At 36.4% G+C, this 25,614-nt stretch overlaps 3 protein-coding genes across 3 annotated transcripts; 2 read left to right on the top strand and 1 right to left on the bottom strand.

Annotated features, from left to right (window-relative positions):
- The first annotated feature begins 7,602 nt into the window (after positions 1 to 7,602).
- LOC135322574 (olfactory receptor 4C16-like) lies at positions 7,603 to 8,535 on the top strand. The gene has a single exon (XM_064491840.1). It carries the CDS (start codon positions 7,603 to 7,605, stop codon positions 8,533 to 8,535), a length of 933 nt encoding a protein of 310 aa, XP_064347910.1.
- Positions 8,536 to 18,007: 9,472 nt separating this feature from the next.
- LOC105094818 (olfactory receptor 4P4) lies at positions 18,008 to 18,934 on the top strand. The gene has a single exon (XM_010986911.3). It carries the CDS (start codon positions 18,008 to 18,010, stop codon positions 18,932 to 18,934), a length of 927 nt encoding a protein of 308 aa, XP_010985213.3.
- A 4,771-nt stretch (positions 18,935 to 23,705) lies between these two features.
- On the bottom strand, positions 23,706 to 24,647 carry LOC135322573 (olfactory receptor 4S2). Its single transcript, XM_064491839.1, has one exon. The coding sequence runs from the start codon at positions 24,639 to 24,641 to the stop codon at positions 23,706 to 23,708; it is 936 nt and encodes a 311-aa protein (XP_064347909.1). The 5' UTR covers positions 24,642 to 24,647.
- Positions 24,648 to 25,614: the final 967 nt, after the last annotated feature.

Here is a 25,614-nt window from a genome sequence, read left to right as displayed (position 1 = left end):
CTGAGTGACAGGAGGAGGGTGAAGAGTGATTTTAGGAAGATGCTCTGTGTAAAAGCAGAGAGTTGGCATGAACTCACAGATGGGGAAAAAGGAAAGAGTCCTCAGTCGCAGTTCTTGACTGGTCAGGGCATGGGAGACAGAGACACCATTCAAGGTGGCTGATGTAATGTCGAGAGAATCTTTCATTATGTTAGGGGAATTGGGGCTTGCTAGTTGGAGCCATTTTCAGTAGCTCAATAGTAGTGTTCATCTCTGAAGCTTCTTGCCAAGAAACCACTGGTTGCTAAAATAAGTTATCACTGGGGAGTTCATAAACAAAAGAGCCTGTTAGTGTGGAAGTGGTTTTGGCACCAAGCATTCTGAATAATTAAAATGTTGCATCAGCCTTGGAGACCAAGAGACCAGGTGGGAAGGAGAGAGTGACCACAGTTTGCCACATACCTCAGGGAATTCACTTTTTCCTTCCCAGCTTTATTAGCCAAAGGCAGGGGCTGGAGTTTCAAGGCATCTGTAAGTAAGATTGACTGAAAGAATATTTCATAGTCATTGCCCCAGTGTAACTCATGACCCCAAGAAATTACACCCTAGACAAACACTTGGCATTTGCATATAGAAGTCTCTGCATCAGCAAATAAATCATATTGGATTAATTTTTCTTAAATATTTTATTTTTTAGAGAAGCTTTATGTTCATAGTAAAATTGAGAGGAAGGTACAGACATATCCCATATGCCTCTGCCCCCACATATGCTTAGCCTTACCCATTATCAACATCCCCCACCAGAGTGGCATGTTTGTTCCAATTCATAAACTTACATGTACACACAATAATTTCCCGAAGTCCATAGTTTACCTTAGGATTCTCTCTTGTTGTTATACCTTCCATGAGTTTAGACAAATGTTAATGATGTACATTCACCATTATAGTATCATATGGAGTGTTTTCACTGCTCTTAAAATCCTCTGTGCTCCACTTACCCATCTCCCAAGCATCGCTTCATATTGCATTTTTAAATTACGAAATAGGATAAAGGTAAACCTATCTTTAATTAGGCCACCTTTTTGAGTTCTTCAACCAATATTAAGAATTTCTTATAGATTTTAGTACTTGTAGACAGGGCCTTCCATTAGAAGTTACCAGGTCCACTTAGGACCCAAGGTCCTGGAACTTTATCTATTAAATAGAGCTCTTTTACAAATAAACGAGAGGGTAAAGATGATACATCTCATCATCATTCTTCCAATGGAAGATCTTACTCTTCTTGGCTAGGCTTTTGAGTCCTGGCCACACTCTAGAGGTCAAAGAAATTTATATCATGCAGTTCACTAAGATCTTTCATTGTGATGCCTCCCCCAAACTCTGCAAGTCATCTTTAATCAATGTAGGTAAGTAGGAGTCAATGGAAATGTTTTTGTAAATATGCTCCTCACTAACTGAAGCATCACCATATACCTCAAATCTAAATTTACAGACCACGTATTTTTAGTAATATTTAATAAATAAGAGGAAGTCATTCTGCCACAAAGAAACTCTCTTCCCTACACAGGACACTGGCCTATTTTTAGGGTTCAGAAACTTGTGTTACAAATGTGACAAGGTTAAAGTGACATTTTTAAACTGACATTAAAAAAATATGAACTCAGGTTGTTTTGCATATTATAATTTTATCCATGGTCTTAATTAAAATGACAACAAATTAGAACATTCTTCCACTTAATCCTTTGCTAATCCTGTGAAGGTTATTAGATCTGCTCACAAATATTCCAGTTCTTTTCTTCTTTGTCACATAGTTAATTGTATCTCCTGGGCCCCTTGCTGAAATGTATGATATTATTTTGTAAAGCTTAATACTGCAACCTGCAACACATCCTGCAACCTATGAGTTACACTCATTAAAGACATGTTTAAAAATGCTCATACTTACTGTTCATAGTAGTCAAATATTCACTGGCTGAATAACAGATAAACACATTTTGAAATAATCATACAATGGAGTATAATATAGCAGTGAAAAGGAACCTACAACTATATTCAATAACCAATAAAAAACTTAGTAATGTAGTGTTGAATGAAAAAATAAAAGCCATTCCTAGAAGTTTGCATATAAGATGCTAAGTTCTTTAAAATTCAAAGCTGGGGAGGGGGGGATATATATATATATATTATATATATATATATAATATATATATAAATTTTTAGGATAAAATCAAGATATCAGTTATTTTTAGGATGAGGTGGGGGTAGAGAGGAAAGGGATTAAAATAGATTTAATTGTTAGTAATATTTTCATTCTTGAGATGTTAGCAGGTTTACTGGGATTCACTTTATTATTTATATAAATGTAAAAAAGCAATAACATAAAACGAGTAAAATAAAAGATGGCAAAATAGTTTGGAAATGGTTGAATTCTCAAGTTGAAAATTTACTATCAGAATGGGTTTCTTCTGTGTGTTGGCTCTACTTTCTTTTTTGTTGACTCCATTTTCAATCAGGTTCTGTCTATGTGTAGTAAGATTAAGCAGGAGTTCTGAGTCTATACTTTGAGAAATTATTAGGAAATTAAAAAAAATTTTTCTCAATAGTCCAAGTATTTAGTTTGTATCTCATTTGTTAATATGTTCTTGATCCATCGTTACAGTCTGAGGAAACACCTTCTGATCAACCAAGCAGCGGTCATACTCCCACCCTTGGGAGAAGCACTCACTACTCCTACTTGTATACACTGAAAATGGAGAGTTTATAGATTTTCAGAGGAAAATCAGGGTTCAGTAACTCAAAGAAGGAAAACTGGACTTCTGTCAGGCAAGAAAACAACCAGAGCCCACTAAGACAGTTTTTACAACTTATCTTTAATATTCTTATGAGGCAGGCGGGATATATCTGCAGAAGTATTTAGATATTTTTCAGCAAAATAGCGAATGTCCTCCAAGGATTGAATGCATCTTCCTTATTGATGCTACGTTCCACACTACATCATGAAAAATGTCATACCCTATTATGGGAACAGCATGACATTTTCAAAGTCCCATCTGATGCTCGGTGGGATTCAATGTCCTATTTCTGTTGATTCTAAGTGCTTCTGAGGCACATCAATGAAAAGGACTCCTGGAGGAGTACGTGTTGTATCCCAAGGCCTGACCTCGCTTCTATCTGCTGTCCTAAATCAGTAGACTTAGTGTAGTGAGTTATAGATTTCTTTCATATGAAATGGCATTCAGTTAATACTCAGTGGAGTAAAACTACATCAGTAAGGTGTATACTTTAATAAAGGTAATTTTTACTAACATTAGTTAGCAAAACAAATGAAAAATATTAGAAAAAATATGAGCTAGCTACTCAATGCTCAGCAGACATTTTACTCCTCAGACCACTTATTACAGATCTGCGGGTTCTTGGTGAGGGATGGTTACAGCACACAGAATAGAACATCTGGTCTCAGGCACCATGATGCCGCCCCTGGAACGTGCTTGCAGTTAAGTTACAACAGCTGGTGAGGTTTGTCTCGTAAAGCACAGAGGGGCATCAGGGGCACCAGGTGGGAGCAGAGCGGCTTCCTGGTGATCCACTTCTCCTTTCCCCAGAGAGAGTGTTTTACCTTCTTCCTGTTCTCTGTCATCCTCTCTGCCTTCCACTGGTATTTTCCTCTTTTTCTGTGATATCTTTGGTCAGCCTGAGGGACCTGACACCTCCAAAGATTGTATTTGGTTTCTGAATGCAAGGATGGTTAACTTGCTTTTCTACAGGCTGAGTGGACAAACCAAAAGTTAAATGTATTTCAACATCTGGGATGTTTCTGATTAGCAAAGGTAGGGAAGCTTCAGGGAATACTACTCTCTAGGATGCTAATGTCTTACGTCATTTTGTCTTAAAATATTCCCTTTAGAATGCAGAACAGGATGGGTTTTTTCCAGTATTCTATGGGAAAACTGCTTTCAAAAAGGGATAGATTTGACACTAATGTAGAGTGTTCTAGCAGGTGAGTGACAGAATACTTACCTCTTTGTGTTGAAAGAGGCGTCGTTACAGAATAATCTAAGATCATTTTAACATGCATTTCTGTTTGTGTTGTGCTTATATTGCTCCTACTTTCTTTAAGGAAAAAAAAAACCCAGAAAAAAGTAGACTGTGACTTCACTTCTGGAGAACGCCAGCTTTTCCGTATACAAGAGACAGCTTTAAATAAACTGCTGTACATCACAGATTTCAATTGTTACTCACTGCATGTTTCTAAAATGCTATTTTAAAATATGATTTACAGCTGACACACATCTGAGATTTAGTTTGAAAAGCTGAATAGCTACTCCTGATGGAAAGTTCAGAGGAAACTTGACAATGTGGAGGCTAAGAACTGAATAATGTAGCTGAGAGGTGGTGTGTGATGAACGTGGGAGGGGAGTTTTATCATTCTTTAATGTGGACTTTTGAGGGATAAAGAACCTTGGGACAATCTGTTAACCTTCCCATAGAGAAAGGGACATTTTTTTTCATAGAAATGAAATGAGTGTAGGTATTCTTCCAAATTTAGAAATGTGGATTGATCCAATCAGGGAGGGTTGGATAGTTTAAGAGAGTCCTAAGGACAGCAATTCTTCTCACTGTGGCTTTTGTAATAAGACAGATTTTTAGGGTAGAGGGACCCACCTAATAGTCTGTAGTCCACCCTCATCTACCCACCAGCTTTTCTGTGTGGTTTTCTTTCAGCTCTTCTCTGTTGGCTCCTAACTCAACGTCTTATCTCTTCATTATTGTCTTGACAAACTTAGCTGTTCTAAAGTTGGCTACACTTGTTCAAAAAGTTGAGATAAGTATAGTAGTTATTAGAAGATGTGCTGTTTTACCAGGGCAATTTTATTTCCAGATCACTGCAACACAGTTTTTTGTGTCAGATTCCTTCAAGGACCTGGTGAAAATTGTTACTATACCTCTGGAAAAAGTGAAAAAAATGGATATATGATCGTACACAGAGGCATGCACAAAAACATGTAAAAATATTAAGAGGATGGGAAAAAATGCCAGGGCACTTCTTGTATTCTTCAAGGTTCTAGGATTCATGTTAAAAAATGTTAAATATTCAATATAAGCATTCTTACAGGTGTCAGAGTCCCAAATCTTCATCACTACGTGGTGCGATTCAAAGTATAGCATCTTTTACTCCAGGTTGTAGAGCTGATTTGCTAAGTTGTTTAAAATTTATCACAATTTTTTTTCTGGATTTATAAATTGGGGGCATGCTTGTCTGTTCACCATACATAATATGTGGATGATCAAAGTAGATTAATAATGTGAATGCGTTTTATATTCAGAATAGTGCTAAAACAAGCAGATAATTATTATAAGAAGTAATTAAGAAAGTTTAATTTAAAAACACAAAGCACTTACATTGCACAAGCCATCAGGTTTGGAACTATAGAGGATACTATCCTGAGACTAGGTAGTTTTCAAAGATTTTCCTTCTAAGAAAGAAGCCAAGGAAAGCCCACACAATTGAATTTAGGCATAGTATGTAATAATACAAGAAATGCTATGAAAGAAACCACTGAAGAACAGAAAAGAGAATTTCCTTTATCATAAAGCAATCACTGGAGACTGTCAGAAGAGATTTCTTAGCCATTGGATTCTGAAGTCTTGAGACGGTTTAAAGTACCTAGGAATAAAACAACATTGCAGTAACAATGGAAACTACTAATTAAGCCATTGATTGAATATTTGATGAAAACTCACAATTACTAACAAGTTAGTGAAACTGTATGTATTTATGATTCTTAACTTATCTTAAAAATATATGTCCTAATCTATAAATAGGGTTAGTCTAGAAATGGACAGCCTAAAGAGATTGATAACATACAAACCAAAAGCCATACAAAGGGTTGACCACAAACGCAGGCCATATTTTCACAAGTACAATTACTACATGATGGATGATTCTTTCAAATGACTAAGGACAGAATGAGCTTATTGCACTGAGTTAGATACTAAGTTCCCTCGAAGTTTAAGATCTTTACCAAAGGGTCCAAAGAGATTTTTTTTTTTTTTAAATTGGGAATTACAAAGTAAAAAGCGTCTTCAGACACTTTCCTGGGAGCAATTATTTATCTGGAGGATCTTAAGGTATATTTCAACTTTGCTGAAGGGAAGAAAACTTAGCAAGGGAGAGAAAAAAATAAGGGATATTTTGTGTCTGTTTGGTCTATCATAGTCTGTGCTTTGCCCACTCACAACTTTCAAGACAATGCAATGAAGGTATGGATGGGATTGAGGTGAAACACTATGGGGTAAGTCTTCCAAATTATATTTAAATTGGTCACATTCCATTTATATTTTTATTTGAATTCTTTTCAACATCATCTTGACAAGAAATACCTAGGGGAAATATTTTGTTCTTAGAAGTGAAGCCAATGATAATATCCCTTTCCAAATCTCAAAAATAAATAAATAAATAAATAAATAAAAATCTTCATTCAATGAAATGAAGTTTTAAAGTTGGATAGTCATAGTAATTGATTTTGCCAGGACAGAAAACAAATTGAATTGTCAGTTACTGACCATCTACTATCCTTCTTACCTAAAACTATCTCTCACTCCCTCTCTGACTCTGCTCTGTTACAAGTATGTGGAGATTTCGGGTACCTGGATAAAACAAACACTGCAGGGCATTATGACCATGATCTGGTCCTACACAAACTGCCTGGTGACATCTGCCCTAACAACTTCAGATCTAAAATGCTTAAACACTTGAATTGTGAATGTATGAACTTTCAAGTGCTAATGCCTGCCTTTCATTTATATGTAACCTGTAAAACTTTGCATCTTTTAGAGGATGCTTTTCAGAAATTGGATAAAGAAAAATAAAAATGGGGATATTTGAGATATTATCAACTATTGAAAAACATTCACTTCCCTAGATAAGTGTATGTCAAATATTAAAAAATATCATAAGGGTGTTTAAAAGTAACTTGTGTTTTATTTAGAGATTTTTAGTGCTTCCTCTTTTAAGCTGTCATATCTGGAAAGGAGTGTACAATGAAGTGGGACATATATATATTTATAAAAATACACATTTCTATAAATAAATATATCAAATACATGATGTAAATATCTGTATAAAGGAGACATTTTTATGGCATGGGAGTGGGCAGTGATTTTACATTTATATTATGAACTTCCAAAGGCAGCCACATAGATCCAAAATGCCAACTGATACAACATCCAAATATGGCCCCTAGATTTACTGAATGTGGAAAAGTAATGAAGTTAATAAAATGGAGCCATATCTCTTAACTTTACATTCATTGAATAGCAACATTAACCAGAATCATGTAAAAGCCACAAAGAGTTGTATTTGAAAAGTGCCGTGGGAAGTGTACCACTCACATGCTTACTTGAGACTCATAAAGATCCTATGAAGTGGTCATTACAAATTAAGGAGCAAAGGATTGAAGTGAATTATTAAGAAACTACAATTAATTGTCCATGATGAGAAATACTTATTTTCCTTAAAATATTCTGTAAAACCATGTATCACATCATGAATTAATTATTATTATTTTTTTTGTGTGCAGATAATCCATTTCACAGTCATCCTGTCTCCTCGCTCATGAAATCATGAAGCTGAACAATAATGTGACTGAGTTCATTCTGCTTGGGTTGACCCAGGATCCCGTTAGAAAGAAAATAGTATTTGTCATTTTCTTGATTTTCTATCTGGGGACATTGTTGGGTAACTTTCTGATTATTACTACCATCAAGACCAGCCAGACACTTGAGGGTCCAATGTACTTCTTCCTTTTCCACTTATCCTTATCTGATACCTGCTTCTCTACATCCATAGCCCCTAGAATGATTATGGATGCACTTTTGAAGAAGACCGCTATCTCTTTCAATGAGTGTATAGTCCAAGTCTTTTCATTCCACTTCTTTGGCTGCTTGGAGATCTTCATCCTTATCCTCATGGCTGTTGACCGCTATGTGGCCATCTGTAAGCCCCTGCACTACACGACCATCATGAGCCACAGGGTCTGTTGTGTGTTGGTGGCTGTGGCCTGGGTGGGGTCCTGTGTGCATTCTTTAGCTCAGATTTTTCTAGCCTTGAGTTTACCTTTCTGTGGCCCCAATGTGATTGATCACTATTTATGTGACTTGCAGCCTTTGTTGAAACTTGCCTGTGCAGATACCTATGTGACCAACCTACTCCTGGTGTCCAACAGTGGGGCCATATGCACAGTGAGCTTTGCTGTGCTGATGGTCTCCTACGTTGTCATCCTGCATTCTCTGAGAAACCACAGTGCTGAAGGGAGGAGAAAAGCCCTCTCTACCTGCATCTCCCACATCATTGTGGTCATCCTGTTCTTTGGTCCTTGTATATTTATATACACACGGCCTGCAACCACCTTCCCCATGGATAAGATGATAGCTGTGTTTTATACACTTGGAACACCTTTGATCAACCCTCTAATATATACGCTGAGAAATGCAGAAGTGAAAAATGCCATGAGGAAATTGTGGAGCAAAAAGGTGATCTCAGACGACAAAAGATGAATAGAAGTTTCAAACTTTTCTTCATAGTTTTGATTGCTCTAAAAGAAAGCCTTAGAGAATATCTTCTTATTGTAGAGTTACTATAATCCTAACTAGAGGCATGAGAATTAGTTTCTTTAGGAAAAAGGCAATGTGAACTCATATGCTGGTTAGTGTTGAGTCAGTTTTATGTAGAAGACACAACACTGGGAGGAAAATTCATGTAAGACACACTGCCTTAGATATTCACTTCTATTCTCTGCCTCTCTGACCTGCCTAATAGCACGGCAGTTTTGATCAGTTTTCCCTGTGCTTCTTTGTATTGATTTCCGGTGTTCTCTGTTTAGAGTTATACTTCTATGAGCTCACAGCCACAGCCTGACAGGTTTTCTCCCTAACAGCTTATTTACTGGACCTTGTGGTCTCATGCCTGATCATGGACCTTCAACTTAGTTGTCTTAACTCAGCAGGCAGCACTAGGTTCAAATAATTGTAAAATCTTCACGTTTTAAGGGACGATATGTATAATCTTGGTAATACCCCTTCTTTGGTGGGGGTTATACTTCAAATTCTTATCCTGTTTACCTAGATCCTTCTAGAACAGTTACAGGATATGATGAGAAAATTCACCCTTTTGTAGGAGTCGTCTTTTTTTCTTAGGAAGGTTCTGACTGTTGGGGTTGACTTTATATTAACATTATTTTTGTAAAAACTAGATCTTGCTCCTAAAATAACCCCTTCAGATTTGTAGGAAGTATTAATTTTTCTCTTGAATCACACCCATTATAATAATTTGTTTGTAGTATTAGATTATTATGATTATATCATAGATGTCCCAAATTAAGGTAGGTGTATTTATGTGAGCCAGAAGTAAAGAGTACATGTAATTGATGGTAGGGAATTTGAACATAAATTAAAGAAAGAATGTTATAACTCAGAGGAAGGTTTTTAGACTTTGGAAGATAGTTACATCACAGATATAAATTATTGTCTTTTAATACAATCCAGAAAAAAAAGAATAAGTTAAGAAAGACAGATAGTGGGATGAAAATTTATGCAAGAGAATGGGTATCGCTTTTTGTCATCATCCATCAACACTGAAGTCTCTAATTATATGATCCCTAAGAATCTTTCTTACTTCAGTTTATTTTCTTAATTGTATTTTTATGCATGTAGAAAATTCAATATGAGTATTTTTTGTTTATTTGTAACTTCTATTTCTGTTTATAAATAATTAAATTGTATTAAGATGACTAAATTTGTATTAATTTTATTGTACCAAAAACTTTAGAAGTTTTTTAGCTTGAGAAAAAGATTATCTATTTCTCCATGTGGGAATGGAATGAATCTAGGGAAACATATGCATCATTTGTTTTTTTCAGATTCTGTAAATTTCAAGGCTAATCCATCTCAAACTGTTTATCACTGATCACAGATGCTACAGTTTGATTCTGGCCTTGCAAAGTTTATATAGCAGTATATTCCCATTGGTGAAATTTTAGTTGAAGTCTTCTATCAAGACAAGGAAGTGGGGAGGGGATAGCTCAGTAGTAGAGTGTGTACCTAGCATGCATAAAGTCCTGGGTTCAATCCCCAGTACCTCCATTAATACATATATACATAAGTACATACGTAACCTAATTGCTTCTCCCACCAAATAAACAATTTTTGAAAAGACAAGGAAAATATGAAAATTTAATACACCTTCTGGACATGCTTTGACTATAGAGCTCCCATGGTCACTGTCACCACATCTCTTGTAGACAGAGATTATGATCAAATTCCTATCCAGGATTTTATAATAAAGATTATAGAAGCTCAAAGATGACTGAGTGTACAACTTCACCAGGATTTTTTTGTTTAAGTCTGTGTTCTGATGGAAAAAGAGTGGGACTCTGAGATCTAAAATACACATTTGTGTGAAGAAGAATGAGAATCATAAACTCAAAAGTTGTCTCGCATTGTCGTAAGTAGCTTCCTCTTTTTTGAAAGACGAGAACAGTCTCCCTTAGCCTAGATGCCATGCTATCACCTCATTTAAAAAGAATTGTCATGCGATGATATTTATTCTCTGCATAAATTTCCTCCATCATTCTTTATTGCTTCCAAACAGTTAACCAGGGATAAGTGGGAGAAAACTCCAAAAAAAGAAAGTATTTTTTTTTCCTGTAGACTCACATCACGGGAAATGCCTCATAGAGTAACGATGTGGTTAGCTTCACTCACAAAACTAAGCGTTAGATCTGTGGGAGAAAAACTACAAGACCTACAAGACAGAGGTGCTAAATTATGATTAATTATTTTGACCATAGGTCAATATCTTAAAAATCTGTACTATTCTTAGGTATGATAGCTTAGGCGTGAATATGATTTGAACTTAATTCATAGTTAGAGGTCCCTAAAGTAAATTGCTTGAAGAAATTACATCTCAGTGTTTTTAGGGTGAGAGAAACTTTCGAAGTATGTCATCAGTTGTATCTATTTTCGGGGAGATAAAAGAAGCCCAGCAAAGAGAACTGTGGGCTGACGGATATGACAACTGAGTTATTTATTTACTTACTTTAATGTTCTCAGAAACATCTTTATTACAGGTGTTCTGAAAACCCTTCTCCGCATGAGTTGCAGAATAACTTCCATTCACTGATATAAATTGTTCTCAATACAGCTTGTAAGTTCTTATTTTTTTCAAATAGCAATCATATTACAGTATCTAACTGGATCAAATTAAGATGTTGGACATCTTAAATTTACACAATGTTATATGTCTAATATATTCAAATAAAAGAAAAGTCTAGGTTCTTTTTAAAAGTGTTATCTTGAAGATAAATTTTGACTCAGACTTTGGAGGAACTTGATGGGCAGTGGAAAAAAAAAATCACAACGTGGGAAATTCCTTAAATAAAAATTAATTAACTTTAAACAATGTTGCCTAATATTACACATAATTTTTTTTTTAAAGAAACTTTTACACTTAAAATGTTAAGTCTGGTGAGTGAAGAGTTTTTTGACACAAAGCACTCACCCTTGACTTGAAATTGGATGTCATTATGGGCTGAATTGATTCCCCCAAGAAAATAATGTGCTAATCCGTAGTACCTCAGAATGTGACCTTATTTAGAAAGAGGGTCTTGTGAAGGAGGATTAATAAATGGCCGCACTTAGGCTAACAGATTGCTTATTCTTATGCTTGCCCTTAACACAGTCAACTAACCCGACTGACTGGTTGCTACTCACAGCTCCAGGCCCATTGTTAAAATAAAGCTATTAATTCTACTGTCTCTACTTTATTCCAATAACTGTTAACAAAACATCTCAGTATCTTCAACATTAATAAATAATTAGCCTTTGGTAATGGACACAGAGGAAGACTCTTAATAAATATAATGAATGTATTAGGGTTTATTCCCTGTGTAGAAATTATTAAGGCTAATTTTAAAACTTTTTGGTTACTGAGTATAAAAACCCATAATTGATATTTAACAGTATACATTTGAAGCAATCTAACATAATATATTCTTAAAAGGACACTTGAAAAGCCAAAGCAGTAGCAAATTAAAATCACCAGGGTTTCTTTTTATTTTCAGTATCCAAGAATTAACATAGGGCTTGCCGTTGGGATTGCTCGCAGGTCCCTCCAGTGTCTTTTAATAGCTTCCTGCCTCTTTCAGTGCAGATTCTCCAGGAGCCCGCAGACCCTGTGCATTTAGGGAGCCAGACCTTGCTGCACTTATTGTACTGAAGGGGAAAAAGAAGAGAGAGAAAGCCCCATGTGCATTTGACATTTCCCTGCAGTTTTGTGATGTAAGCCTCATTCCTATTCTGAATATTCATAAAAGTGGTTTTAAAAATATTGTTATTTTAAATATAATTTGAAAGCTAGATACAAAGCACATTGCTTTTTCTCCCCTAAGAGATCTATCTATTGTTTTGATTTAGAATATATATATATAAACCTTTTTCTATTTGTTGTCATGAGTTCAAGAAGACAAGGATCTCCCTTCAAATACTGATTGGAATTGGCTGATACTATATATGTGAGTTTTCATTTTTTCTTTTCCTTTTTCCATCTTTTCTTTCTTTCTTCCATTTTTACTTTTGCAGGTGAACGTCTACAGAGAGTCATCTCTTTGACTAGCTGTAGAATTACCTATCCTTATCTGCTTTTTTTCCTAGGAAAGTATTTTTCTATAAATATGTATTTCTAAAAATATATACCTGCTTGGTAACTATTTATTTTACAACCCTTATAGGCTTCTAAGCATATACATTGTGTCATGTCACAATTTGACATTAGTTCACAAAACAACTTAAAGTTTGCTATTAACAGCAGATAGATGGCAAGAATGCTATCCTGAAATCCTGGTATCAAACTTAGGACTGTTAGACACTAGGACAGGAGGTTTAGAGGATTTTGAAATGTGTTGCAGTCTATTTTGGATTGAAAAATCAATGATAAAAAACCATATACATTTGTAAACTATTAAAAAATTAAACAAGATAAGAAATAAAGATGATAAAACTGATGAAAATGAATTGATAAATGATTTAGTAAATCACTTGATTTTAAAAAAATAGCTCTTTGCAGCTGAAAAATAATGCATGAAAATTATGATTCCTCATTTTCTTAACAGAAAATAGATACTCATCAAATGTAAGGGACATTTTCCTAAATCACACAATCAGGGAGTGGCAGATCAGGACCTGAAATTCCATTTCCTGACTTCCTCTGTCATAGCTCTGTAATATTTTGCAATAATCCCTGACATTTGAAATGAATACAGGTAGTTTAGAGGGAAATTTATGAGGCCGCAGCTGGAGAAGTGCAAATTATATAATTAATGGCTATTTCTTTAACAAAGGTACATCATGCATATATTATTAAAATTGAAAGAAATAAAGAAAACTATAAAATGACCTAAGTAAAACATATGGATAAAATTATTAACTTCTTGAAGTGTTTGATTCAATTTTTCCTAATTGTACAAGACAGATTATCTTTTGTAGGATTCTGCTGGTCTTCATGAAGAAAATTTTACCTTGATTTTAGTTCTTCCATCTGTGAAGTGGGAAATCCTGTTACCGAACCCTTGTCCTGGTAGTTGGGACTTTCAGTAGTGGCCAGTGGTCAAAGTACTTTATAACTTCATTAGAAATCTATGTTCAGTGGCATGTTAAATTCATTGAAGAAAACGTATTCCCTGAGCTCCCCTTGTCTCATAAATGGTGAAACACTTATAGAGTATTAGTCCTTTTATAAAGAATAATGAGTCAGAATTCAGTTAATTCTTGCAATGTGTTAGATGCATGTATCCATATCAAAATATTTTACATGGATATTGCAATTGGTTTCTCACAAGAATCCCATGTGGTAGGTGCTAGTATTATTACTGTTTCCATATTAAAACAAACAAACAAACAAAAAAAAACCAAAACAAGACTCAGAGAATAGGCAATTTGTCTAAGATTATTCAACTGTTAAGAAGTGGGCCATAATACATTAGAATTCATTTAGTCTAACTCAAGTACCCTCACTTACCATAATAACCTGTCTCCCTTGTGGAGACAGTTGCCAATTTATTTTAGGAATTAAAGATTAGTTAGTCTTGTTTCCTAAGAAACATTTCTGTGAGACTAAGGAAACCAAGAAGACCCTGAAAATCAGAGGTTTAGTTTAGTTTTTTTTTTTTCCATTTTTTAAAAATTCCTTTTTAGAGATTATAGTAAGGCAGGATGGACATTAGTCTCTTAACTGTCTCTTTTAGGATGCTCTCCAGCCTAGATTTTGCAAATGAACTTGTAGTAGAGCTGATGTTTTCAGTTAATTAGCAGCTTTAACTATGATGTCTTTTCAATTGAGCCCATCACATATCAGATACCTTTCATGCAGCACACTCTAATTCTTCTGCTACAAATACAGTTTCCTTCCATTAAAACTTGTAATAAGAATCAGTATTAGTTCAGCAAAACAAGGAGCCATGAGAAAGAGTAAATCACAAATTTGAGTCTTCAGAAATAATAGCTATTAGACTTAACAAATGATCTTGGAAATTATTTAAATCCTATTAGACTTATCAAAGTATAACTAGACTTTATAATGCTGATATGAAAACCAAATCCAGATATGTGTAAAAAGAGATGCAGATATTAGTATAAATATAGATGCATATACAAATGCATTTCCTGTTTCTTTATGCCAACTCTCTCCTTGTGGAGCACAGTGAGGGTGACAGAAATTCATTAGTCTGTTTACATTTTTTAATGACACTTGACGGCATACAATGCTCGCGGAAAAACATCTGTGTCTGTATTTACTAAAGTAATTGAGGAAATAATGAACCTAATGAGAAATAAATTATATGTGTTTACTGAATCCCAGGAAAGGACTGTGGTTTATATATTATTTTAATTCCATTTATTATGTATTGTATTCTTAAACCCTGTTAGAAAATAATGAGCTTTAAAATTAACTCTTTTATTGAGGTATAGTTGATTCACAGTTTTGGGTTATATCATAATGATTCAGTTGTTCATACATATAAACATATTCCTTTTCACAGTCTTTTTCATTATAGGCTATTATGAGGTATTGAAAACAGTTCCCTTGGGGGGGAAATTAAATTAACTTTAATTATGGAAGTAATAACTGAAATATACTCTCTTTAGTAAAGAAATCAAAATACTGCATACCGCTAAAATCCCCTTTGGCTATCATTTTATTTCTGAGAATGACTCTTTCCGTCCACATGTTTCCCTATTGATTTATAAACACAGAGGTTCTCATAGACACTACACGGTATTCAGTGGGTGCGATTTTTTTTAACATGCAAATTCTCACACTGTGGTTATCTTTTGCATTTTATTATGTTTTCCATTTAAAAACATATCTTAGTGATTCATATCATAGTAGATGTGCCACATGGATCAAACATTAAAATTTCTGCCTAGTTTTTCATAAGAACATGCCTCACCTTATTTTCATTCTATTTGGAGGGAGTTAGATTATTTCCATTTTCTAAATTGGAACAATTCTGCAATAAATAGCCTTCTGTGTGCTTTGTGGGAAGATTGCACTGGGTCACTTATCAAAATGTTATATGGAGAGGCTTTTTAATTTTATTTTTACAGAATTGATGATTGAGGATAGTATCTCATTGCTTAGTATGAATTTCTTCAATTTTTATGAGATTAACTACTTTTATCTATATCCTATTGACGAGTGGTACCTTCCTCTCTCTATGTTGCCCAGAAAAAAAGGTCTTGTTATTTTAGAAACTTGAGTTACTCATCTTTATGTTATTGATTTGTAGGATTTATATTTGCTCTCATTTTGTTACTTTTTGAAATACTTTGTCCATATGGGATATTGTCATACAGAAAATGTAAATGTATTATATTTTTCTTCATGAATTTGCTTTAGTGCTTTGCTTAAAAAATTTCCCTATCCTAAAATATAAATCATTCTAATTATTTCTCAAATATTTTTTCTAGTTTTGTTTGATACATTTGTATCTTTCAGCCATCTGGAACATAATTTTTTGAGCCTGTGATATATTTTTTTCTTATAGAGGGAAATTCAAAGTCCTAACATTAGTTACTAAAAAGTCCATTATTTCACATCAATTTAAAAGTTCAAATTAAACATAGAATAAATTCCAATATATAGATATGTGTTTATTTATTGACCATGTTTAAGTCTAGCAATCTGTCTTTCCCAACAACAATTTAATTGCCATTGCTTTATAATATACTTCAGTCCTGAAAGGTATGTATATTCATTTTTTAAAATATATTATTTTTTATATCTTTTATTTTGAATTGAAGTATAGTTGATTCATAATGTATTAATTTCTGGTGTACAGCAGAGTGATTCAGTTATACATATATATGTATATATATTCTTTTTCATATTCTTTTCATCATAGACTATTAGAAGATATTGAATATAGTTCCCTGTGCTCTACAGTAGGATCTTGTTGTTTATTTTATATATAGTAGTTAGTATCGGCCAATCTTGAACTCTCAGTTTACTCCTGAGTGAATTAAGCCAAAAAGAGAAAGAAAAGTACTATATGATATCACTTTTATGAGGAATCTAAAAAAAATGACACAAATTAACTTATTTACAAACTAGAAACAGACTCATGGTGGCCAGGGAGGAAACGGTGGATGGGGAAGGATAAACTGGGAATTTGGTATTTGCAGATACTTTTTGTTCCTTCTTTTAATAAGTTAGATTAACTACTTTGGATATGAACTGTTTCTGAATTTTGGAATCAGATTCCCAAATTTCATGAAAATTTTTCTTAGAACTTTTGTTTTAATTGTTGAATATATTGATTAATTTAAGAAAAATAGACCTTTTTTTAGTTAGTTGGAGTAAAGTTTAGTGTTCAGTTACTATTATAACCCCTCATAAACAGACTGACAAATGTTCTCAATGTGTAGGGTTTATCTTTTTAAAAAATTGAGTCTTGAATTTAGTAGTTTTTTGATACATTTTAGATCAGTTTGCAGAAAGGAAGTAAGGGATTTTTGTTATATTTTGCACCAAAGAATATTTCCTTTTTAACTAAAATATCCAAGGATTTGTTCCTATGAAGTATAATGAGCCTGTTAAGAAAAGTGACTCAATTCAAAGAGATACAAGGTGATGGAAAGAGACTGAGTGAAAAAGAATCTTCACATGCAATCTGCCCCTCCAAGGGTGCTGTAGTAAAAGAATGTGCCGGGAAGTGTGCTGGAAGGGCAGGAATGATGAGATCTCCTGGGTTAGACTGGAAAGTGACCTGGGAAATACGGTTGATTTCAGGAAGCCATAAATGTACCAGAAGCTGATAAAAAGGGGCAAACTTTTTCCCCAAAATTGTGATTGTTACTTTTTCTCTCCCTCCATTTTTTAAATGTTCAAGGAAAAGTTTCTTAATGCATTATCTGAAATTGTCATCCAGAGATTCAATATTTAAAATTATGACCTCACGAAGTCTAATGACATGACTGAACTTTCAGGATTTAGCACAGATTTAGTCACTGGGAAGGACTAAGACTTATAGGGCCCTTCTTGCCCTTGAAGAACAGATCACGTCAGTGCTGTTTCATATATACCAGAGATTCAAATGTCACTCTTAAGGGACAATACTGAAATTGCATCCCCAAATTGACTCCCAAAACTTTGAGTGTTTCATCTTTTAAATACTCATCCTGCTGTTCTTGGTAAGTGTGAGGCTTTAGAATTTATCATACCTGCAGTGAGCTAATTATTTGTGCTGTTGCCGTCTCTGCATGTCTGCTCTAATGATCTTTACTTATGGGTAGAGTTTGTGTGTATTTTGTACACTGTTGTACCCTCAGTCTTAATTATAGTGATTGTTTCATATGAAACAATCAATATGTATTTATTGAAAAAATGAATGACTTTTAAAATAAATCATTTCAAAAAGTTACATGTTTCAGGTGTACTAACTTCCCCTCCTAAATGCTCACACACACAGAAGCAATGGGACATGAAAATATCACAGAATTCATCCTCCTGGGACTTTGCAGTGATGACAACACGAAGGTCACCTGCTTTGTGCTGTTCTCACTTTGCTATATTGCGATTCTCTCAGGAAATCTTCTCATTCTTCTCACCATCAGGGGCAGCCGCCTCGGAGAACAGCCCATGTACTTTTTCCTCAGCTACTTGTCCTTCATGGATGTCTGCTTTACCTCCACCGTGGCCCCCAAGCTGATCACCGACTTACTGGCCCAGGAGAAGACCATCTCCTACAACAGCTGCGTGGCCCAAATGTTTTATGCCCACTTCTTTGGCGCCACTGAGATCTTCATCTTGGTGGCCATGGCCTATGACCGCTATGCAGCCATCTGCAGACCTCTTCAGTACACGGTCATCATGAACAGACAGGTGTGCTATGGCCTCGTAATGGCGTCTGCTGTCGGCGCCTTTATCCACTCCATCATGCAAGTATTGATTATTATCCAGCTTCCCTTCTGTGGCCCCAGGCAGATAGACCACTATTTCTGTGACATATTCCCCTTGCTGAAGCTGGCCTGCACCGACACTAGGCTGTTGGTAATTGCAATCATCACCACCACAGGGGTGCTGTCCATTTTGACCTTCGCTGCCTTGATAATCTCCTACATCATCATCCTGTCCACCCTGCGGACCCGCTCCTCCGAGGGCCGCCGCAAAGCCCTCTCCACCTGTGGCTCACACATCACTGTCGTGTTCATGTTCTTCTTGCCCCTCATCTTCACCTATGTCCCCATGGCTGCTTCTGTCAGTAACGACAAGATTTTTGCGCTGTTTTACACCATGATTGCCCCTATGTTCAACCCTCTCATCTACACCCTGAGAAACACAGACATGAAGAATGCCATGAGGAAAGTGTGGTGCCGGGATAAGCTCTCTAGAGGGAGATGAAGCCCCTGGTATTTGCACCCTTTGCTGGACCCAGCTCTAACCACACAATCTGTAATGGTGACAAATATTTCAGGTACAGAGAGGTGGTGTGCTGTCATCAAAAGCTGCAAGCCTTGCAGACAGATGGCCCCTCGGCCCGTTGTTACTGAACGCAAGTAAGTTCATGTGCCTGATGCACCATGAGACCAAAGAAACTGAAACATTGGAGTTTGGAGCAGAGAGAGGTTTATTGCAGGGCCAAGCAAGGAGAATGAGGTGGCTTATGCCCAAGAAAACCTTGAACTACCTAAAGATTTCAGCAAAGCATGGTTAAAGGCCAGGTAAGGGAGGGGGATCATAGGGTACATGATCAGCTCATGCACGATTCTCTGGTTGATGCTGAGAGAACAAGGCAGTCAACACTATCAATTCCCAGGTGCCAGAAGGTCTGGAACGACGTGCTCATGATCATCAAGTAGTTAATTTCTTCCCTTTGGTGGTGGTTTTTAGCATCTGAAAAACTCAGGAAATAGACAGGAGATACTATTATCTGGGTACTTCATAGATGAGCTACAGCAGAAGATATGGGGGAGGGCCCTGTCTCAGGAAGGCCCCACAGGGTCCTGCTTGGTTATACCTTTCTGTCACTTTACTTTTCTGAGACTGTGTACAAGGGGAGTAGATCTGATGATCTCCAGATCCCTTCCAGCTCTGACACTCTGGAACTTGTGACTGACATTCTGGAACATTCTGCCCTTCATAACCCTGACAGATAGGCATCGAGCAATTTGTCAGGGCAAATTGTAAAGACAGCATGGTTTGGCAGTTGTGATCTCCTCTAGGAAAGAGATAGCCTGACTGTGACATCTCTCACAGAGTGGCCCTAAAAACTTCCATATTTTTGAGGTTTCCACTGCAATAATTTTTTAAAATGCCAAAAATTTTGCAAGTGTTTTATACTTTAATTTTTTTACATTAACAAATCACCCTTCTTCTAAAATAACGCAATAGAATGTAATAAGACTGAGATGCCAAATGGTGCAGCTGAGGCCCTGCGACTCCACCCCACCCCCACCAACTTCCAGCCCTTAGGCATCGGCCTGCTCCTCTTTGGGAGGTAAACTCCTGACTGCTGTTTAGCATAGTTAACAGCTGGGAAGTGGGAAGTGACTAGCCTCACCGTAGCTCAGGCTGACCTATCACAGCTCATGTCTCCCCCTTATCAGAATCATAAATTCCACTACTTTCATGTGTCAGCCTGTGTCTCCATCTTACTGGAGTTGTGAATCTACTATCCTCCCATGTACCACAGTCCCTCACTTACAGCCAATCAGAAGGCTGCTCCACTACTTCTTTGTGTTCACAGACTCTTCCCCAATAAAAGAAACTGCACGTTCCTCCTGGTGGACACGCAGGCACCACTTGCCTGTGTGACCCGCTGCTGCCTATAGGAACATAACTATTAAACCTTTCCTTTGCCCTTAAACATCTCCCTTTCTGGTAAATTCTTCTCACCAACTCACATCACCGGCCCCACCAAGTGTCTCCCAACAAATACTACTCACACTATACTTCCAGAAGTTGTCCTAATTAATACTTAGTACTTTATTGGTGGTAATTAGAAGTTTCAAACTGGATAATGAACATTTTTTCAACCCCATAAATGTAATTCTATGACCATATTTATCATCTCTTTTTAAAAGTCTTCATGAGTAAGCAAACTGACTGTCTTTGTAAATGTGCAATTTGGAAAATCTCCCAGTCTGTGAAAGGCCATGAATTTGAGAAGGCACATAGCTAAAGAGATGGGTGTTTTGGGGGTGCCTTTTGTTAGTCCTCACTGTTCCTCATGCTAATAGTATATTTTGATGCTTTCTTCCATCATGCATACTATGCAGATCTGTCTCATTCCCACTCAGGCAGGACCTTGTACTAGGGAGAAATAAGGGAGATTAGACTAAGACACAGATATAACCAACTGGAAAGCATAAACTAAAATCATTTTTGGTACATTGAGGTGTTTCTTTAATTTATACAAAAATCCTCAAGCCTTATAGATTGGGAGAGACTTCTGATGCTATCTAGGGTCACCTGAGACCTGGAGGTTGGATTCACCAAATTGTCAAGAAGGTGCATCAGGACCCCCACTTCTACAGCTTGATTGTGCTATCCACAGATCAAATCTTGGTGATCTTGTCATTGACAAAAGTCACCCCCACTGAAACTGGGGAGAGTCTGAGTTGCCATGATTCTTGGCCACCTCTTTCCAAGGAACCAAGAGCAGACTCTCTGAACTCTTCTGATTAGAATTGACTCTGAGGAAGTTTTCTGAACAGGAATAAGTTTATAAAGCCACTGGTAGAAACTTGAATACTATTTTATATGGTCTGTTTCTTGGTCTTTGAGAGTATTGAATCTGTCACCTTTTACCTTTCTAGGGATGTCAGACCATCAATATTACTACTATTCCTTGATAGTTAAGGCTTTAATGGAGAGACATAAAGGAAAGAGTATTGTGGACAAAACTTATCAAATGAATAACATTTATTTATTCTACAGTTTTTTACGTTCAGTTCAAGTTATAGCAGAACAGATGGGAATATACATCTGAAGTTAGGTCTCTTAGGGTGTCATTGTTCATAGACCCCTTATGCTCGAAGAACATCAAGAATCACCTAGTCCCAGTGTTTCCAAATCTAAGATCTTAGATGCACCACTGCCTGTTTAAAAATTTCCAGAGGAGCTTGTTAAAGATACCGATGTTTTTATACCCTTTAACACTGGCCAACTGAATCAGAAACTCTTCGAATAGATACCGTTATTGGTTCAAAAACCTCTCATGATGATTTCCATGATCAGATAAATTTGAGAGGCTAATCATCTCTTTAAGTTGAGCAAAGAGAAGTTCATAGAGATCCAGTGAGTACATGTCCAAGTTGGGGACTATACACATGGATCCCTGTGGTCCAGGGCAAGGATGTCTTAACTATATCTTCTAGTCCAGATGTCTTGATGCCTTTGATCTTTCTTACCTTCTATTCTGTGAATGCTCCAACATCAGAGATTACTTTTTAAAGCACTAACTATGCATTGTCCTTGACATAATATGTTTGTGTGTGCACACACACACACCCCACAACTGTAAACACATACCCAGGTATGGGCAATAACTTGAATAATCATACTTGTGAAAACAATGAATGAAACAATAGCAGAGAGATAGTGATGTGTTTACTGCTGTGGAAAAATAAAGCTCAGGTTGGGTGAAGTGAAGGAGGATTGTGTCATCAGGGCAAGTTTCAGTTTGTTACTGAATTCAAGCCCATATTACTTGGTGCATGGCAAGCCAATAGATTGAGAGATGAGTTGTTGGATCATGGAATAATGGCTTTATTTGGAAATTCAGCAGACTGAGAAGATAGTGGACTAATATCCCAAATAACCACCTTATCCAATTTGGAATTCAGGCTTCTTTTGTATTAAAGGAGGGGTGGGTGTGGCTTGTTGTTGCAGACTTCTTGGTGCTGGAATCCTTTGTTCTTCCAGCTGTCCAGGTAGGTCCAGTCACAATCTTCCTATGAACCTCCATTAAGACAAATGCTATTGTCGGCTTGCAACTTATTTCTATATGAATGCAAAAATATTATACTTTTAAAGATCAGAGCCTTGAGAATGGGCTAGCCTCTATATTTCAGGATCTAGGCAACAGTCTTTTACAAAAGGCGTGGAGCCAGCATGACGAAGCACAGGCAACTGAGCACAAAAGTTAGAGCTAAAGGAGTAGATTCAATATGAAATCAGGTTTGTTCTTCTCTGTTATAAGTTTACTTAAGAAAGACGTCCAGAGTAAATGTCTGTGGATCCACAGCTGGAAATCAGGTTATGTTAGCCAAGCAGTGATAAATGGCTATTTTAAGTAAAGCCATTTGTTTCAAACATTGGAGGAAATACGGAGGAAATTTCAGCAAATTGCATTGACCCTGTTGATTGAGACACAATCGTGTATTCATCACAGATGTCTTTGTTTTTTACTGAGTTTCTCTAGCTTTTCTTGTTAGTTGCTTTACATAAATAAAGAGTGCTAGCTACAGACGGCAACTAAAGGTGAGAGTCGGTCAGCAGAAGCATATTAATGGGATGCTACAGTTAAAATGGGGGTCTTAGAGGCATTTGTTTTTTCCAATTTACTTATTGTTTTGGTAAAGAAAATGAGTCCTAGAAAAAGCAAGAACTTTTCCCCAAGCCCAGAGAATGAGAACAGACCTTTTGTTTTCTAAGCCTGTGTTTCATCTCTTTGAGATTCTGCGCACACTTCCCCCGTCTCCCCATTCCATCCAGATGAGGCTGTTTTCACTGTGTTTTGGAGAACTTACATCAGGATGCCTTAGCTCAGATCTTTGCCACTGTTCCTGTATCCTTTCATTCATACAAACTACTTGTATTGATTGCTCGCAGTTCTAAACACCATAAAACAGCTTTAGGCACTTCACAGTAGACTCTCATTCTTTAAAGAAAATGACAAAAGGGAAAAAGCGCAAGGACAAAATTGTGGTGCTGAGTACGATCCTGATGAAATCTGAGTTTAATAAGATTTCCTTGTCCTAGATATTTCAGAAAATCATCTGATTATGAAGTATTAGAACAACTATAATAATAATGATAAATCATAACTTACATCTATAGAATGTTTTATTCTCTCATTTGTTCCTCAAAAAAACCCCTGAGGTTGTTATTGTCTTCACTGTGTAGATGGGAAAATTTAAGATCATCCACCTTGAATTTCTGCTTCTAACTATTTATCATTAGCATCCCATAAAACCCTCCTGCTCCACAGTTTTTTCATTGCATTTTTTACTTCTGCATTTCTCAGTGTATAAATCAGAGGATTTAACATGGGGGTGATAATGGTGTAAAACACAGACACCATCTTATCCTCTGAAAAGGTAGTATCAGGGCGCATATACATGAAAGTACAGGGACCAAAAAAGATGATGACCACGGCGATGTGGGAGCCACAGGTGGAGAGAGCTTTGCGCCTGCCTTCAGCTGACTGCTTTCTCAGGGACACCAGGATGACAGTATAGGAGATTAACAAGATAACAAAGCTCCCCAGAGCGATGGTACCACTATTGGCTGTCACAACAACACCAGCAACGTATGTGTCTGTGCAGGCAAGTTTCAGCACAGGGTGAACATCACAAAAGTAGTGATCGATCTCATTGGGTCCACAAAAGGGCAGTTGAACTACCAGAGCCACTTGGATAATGGAGTGTGTGAACCCACCTATCCAGGTCCCCAGCAACATTTTATTGCATCTGTCCCGGTCCATGATGGTCATATAGTGTAAGGGTTTGCAGATAGCCACGTAACGATCATAGGCCATCACAGTAAGGATGAAGATCTCAGTGCAACCAAAGAAGTGTACCCCAAAGAGTTGCAACATGCACCCCACGTAGGAGATAGTTTTGCTCTTGGCTAATAGGTCAACGATCATCTTAGGAGCCGTGACTGAAGAATAACAAATGTCCACAAAAGACAAGTAGTTGAGAAAGAAATACATAGGAGACTTGAAAAGATGTCCCACATAAACTGTCAATATGATGAGGAGGTTTCCCAGAAGAATGACTGTGTAGAAGAAAGAAAACACCACGAAACAAACTTCTTCAACCTCTAGGTTCTGAGAAAGACCCCAGAAAACAAATTCAGTTACATTGTTTACTTTTCCCATGGAATTAGTCTGGCAGGCAAAGTTCCCAAAAGGCACTTAAATTACCTGGAAAAAAAAGAAAACATAAGAAGGACCAACAATATTTATTTCTAATTCAAAACAAATGAATAATTGGAATAGTTAAAAATAGAGAAATGGGTACTTACTACTAATTGGCATGTATACCTAAAGAAATTGAAGTGCACATATTCTGATCATCTTATTTCAATATGATAGTCCATTCATTTACTTCAGATGAGGAAGCAAAAGTCCAGAGAAACAAAACAAATCCTCTAAGTCACGCATCTAACCAAGGGTCTCACTTCCCTCATCTTCCTTGAAGGTTCTTTCATCTGTTTCTAACAAATTGCTTTCTTCTAATCTGTCTAAGGCAAGTAGCCTAAATTTGAAACACCTTTTGAATCTGGGTATATGGTAACATTTATATTTTGAAAATGTTCATCTTATTTTTGACACAGAAATGACAACATGTGCCCATATTTTCCCTTCTGAATACTGCCATGAGCATTTAGGTAGTTAAGACTGGGTGACCTGGCAGGTCTTCCTTCTTATTAAACTCTGATATTTGTGTACATGAATTTTTGGCTCCCTATTTAATGTCAATCTCTCATATTCAAGAGTGGTGTGTTGTAATTTGACCCAACATTGTAAAATGACTACTAATAAAAAAAATGTTAAAAAAAAGAGTGGTGTGTAGCAGTAAAAAGAGAACCAAGACGATACAAATCTGATTCTGAGATATTGGTGCTGTAACTCTAAGATAAATCATTTAGTTTCGTGGGGCTTCTGTTATCCCATTTGCAAAATGAGAAAGTTTTAATTTCACTCTCATCCGTAATATTGACAGTCATTTCTATTATGAAATTAAATCAACTCTCTCAGCTTGGAATAGCCATGAAACCCTAAAAAGGAGGCAGGGGCACAAGAAGATAAAGCGATAGAAGAAACTGCTGGAGATACATCAAAACCTGTT

This window comes from Camelus dromedarius, chromosome 12 (assembly GCF_036321535.1).
Source record: "Camelus dromedarius isolate mCamDro1 chromosome 12, mCamDro1.pat, whole genome shotgun sequence".
Taxonomy (NCBI): Eukaryota; Metazoa; Chordata; class Mammalia; order Artiodactyla; family Camelidae; genus Camelus; species Camelus dromedarius.
Note: the sequence above shows the minus strand (reverse complement) of the source record. Positions and strands in the feature narration are given on the sequence as shown.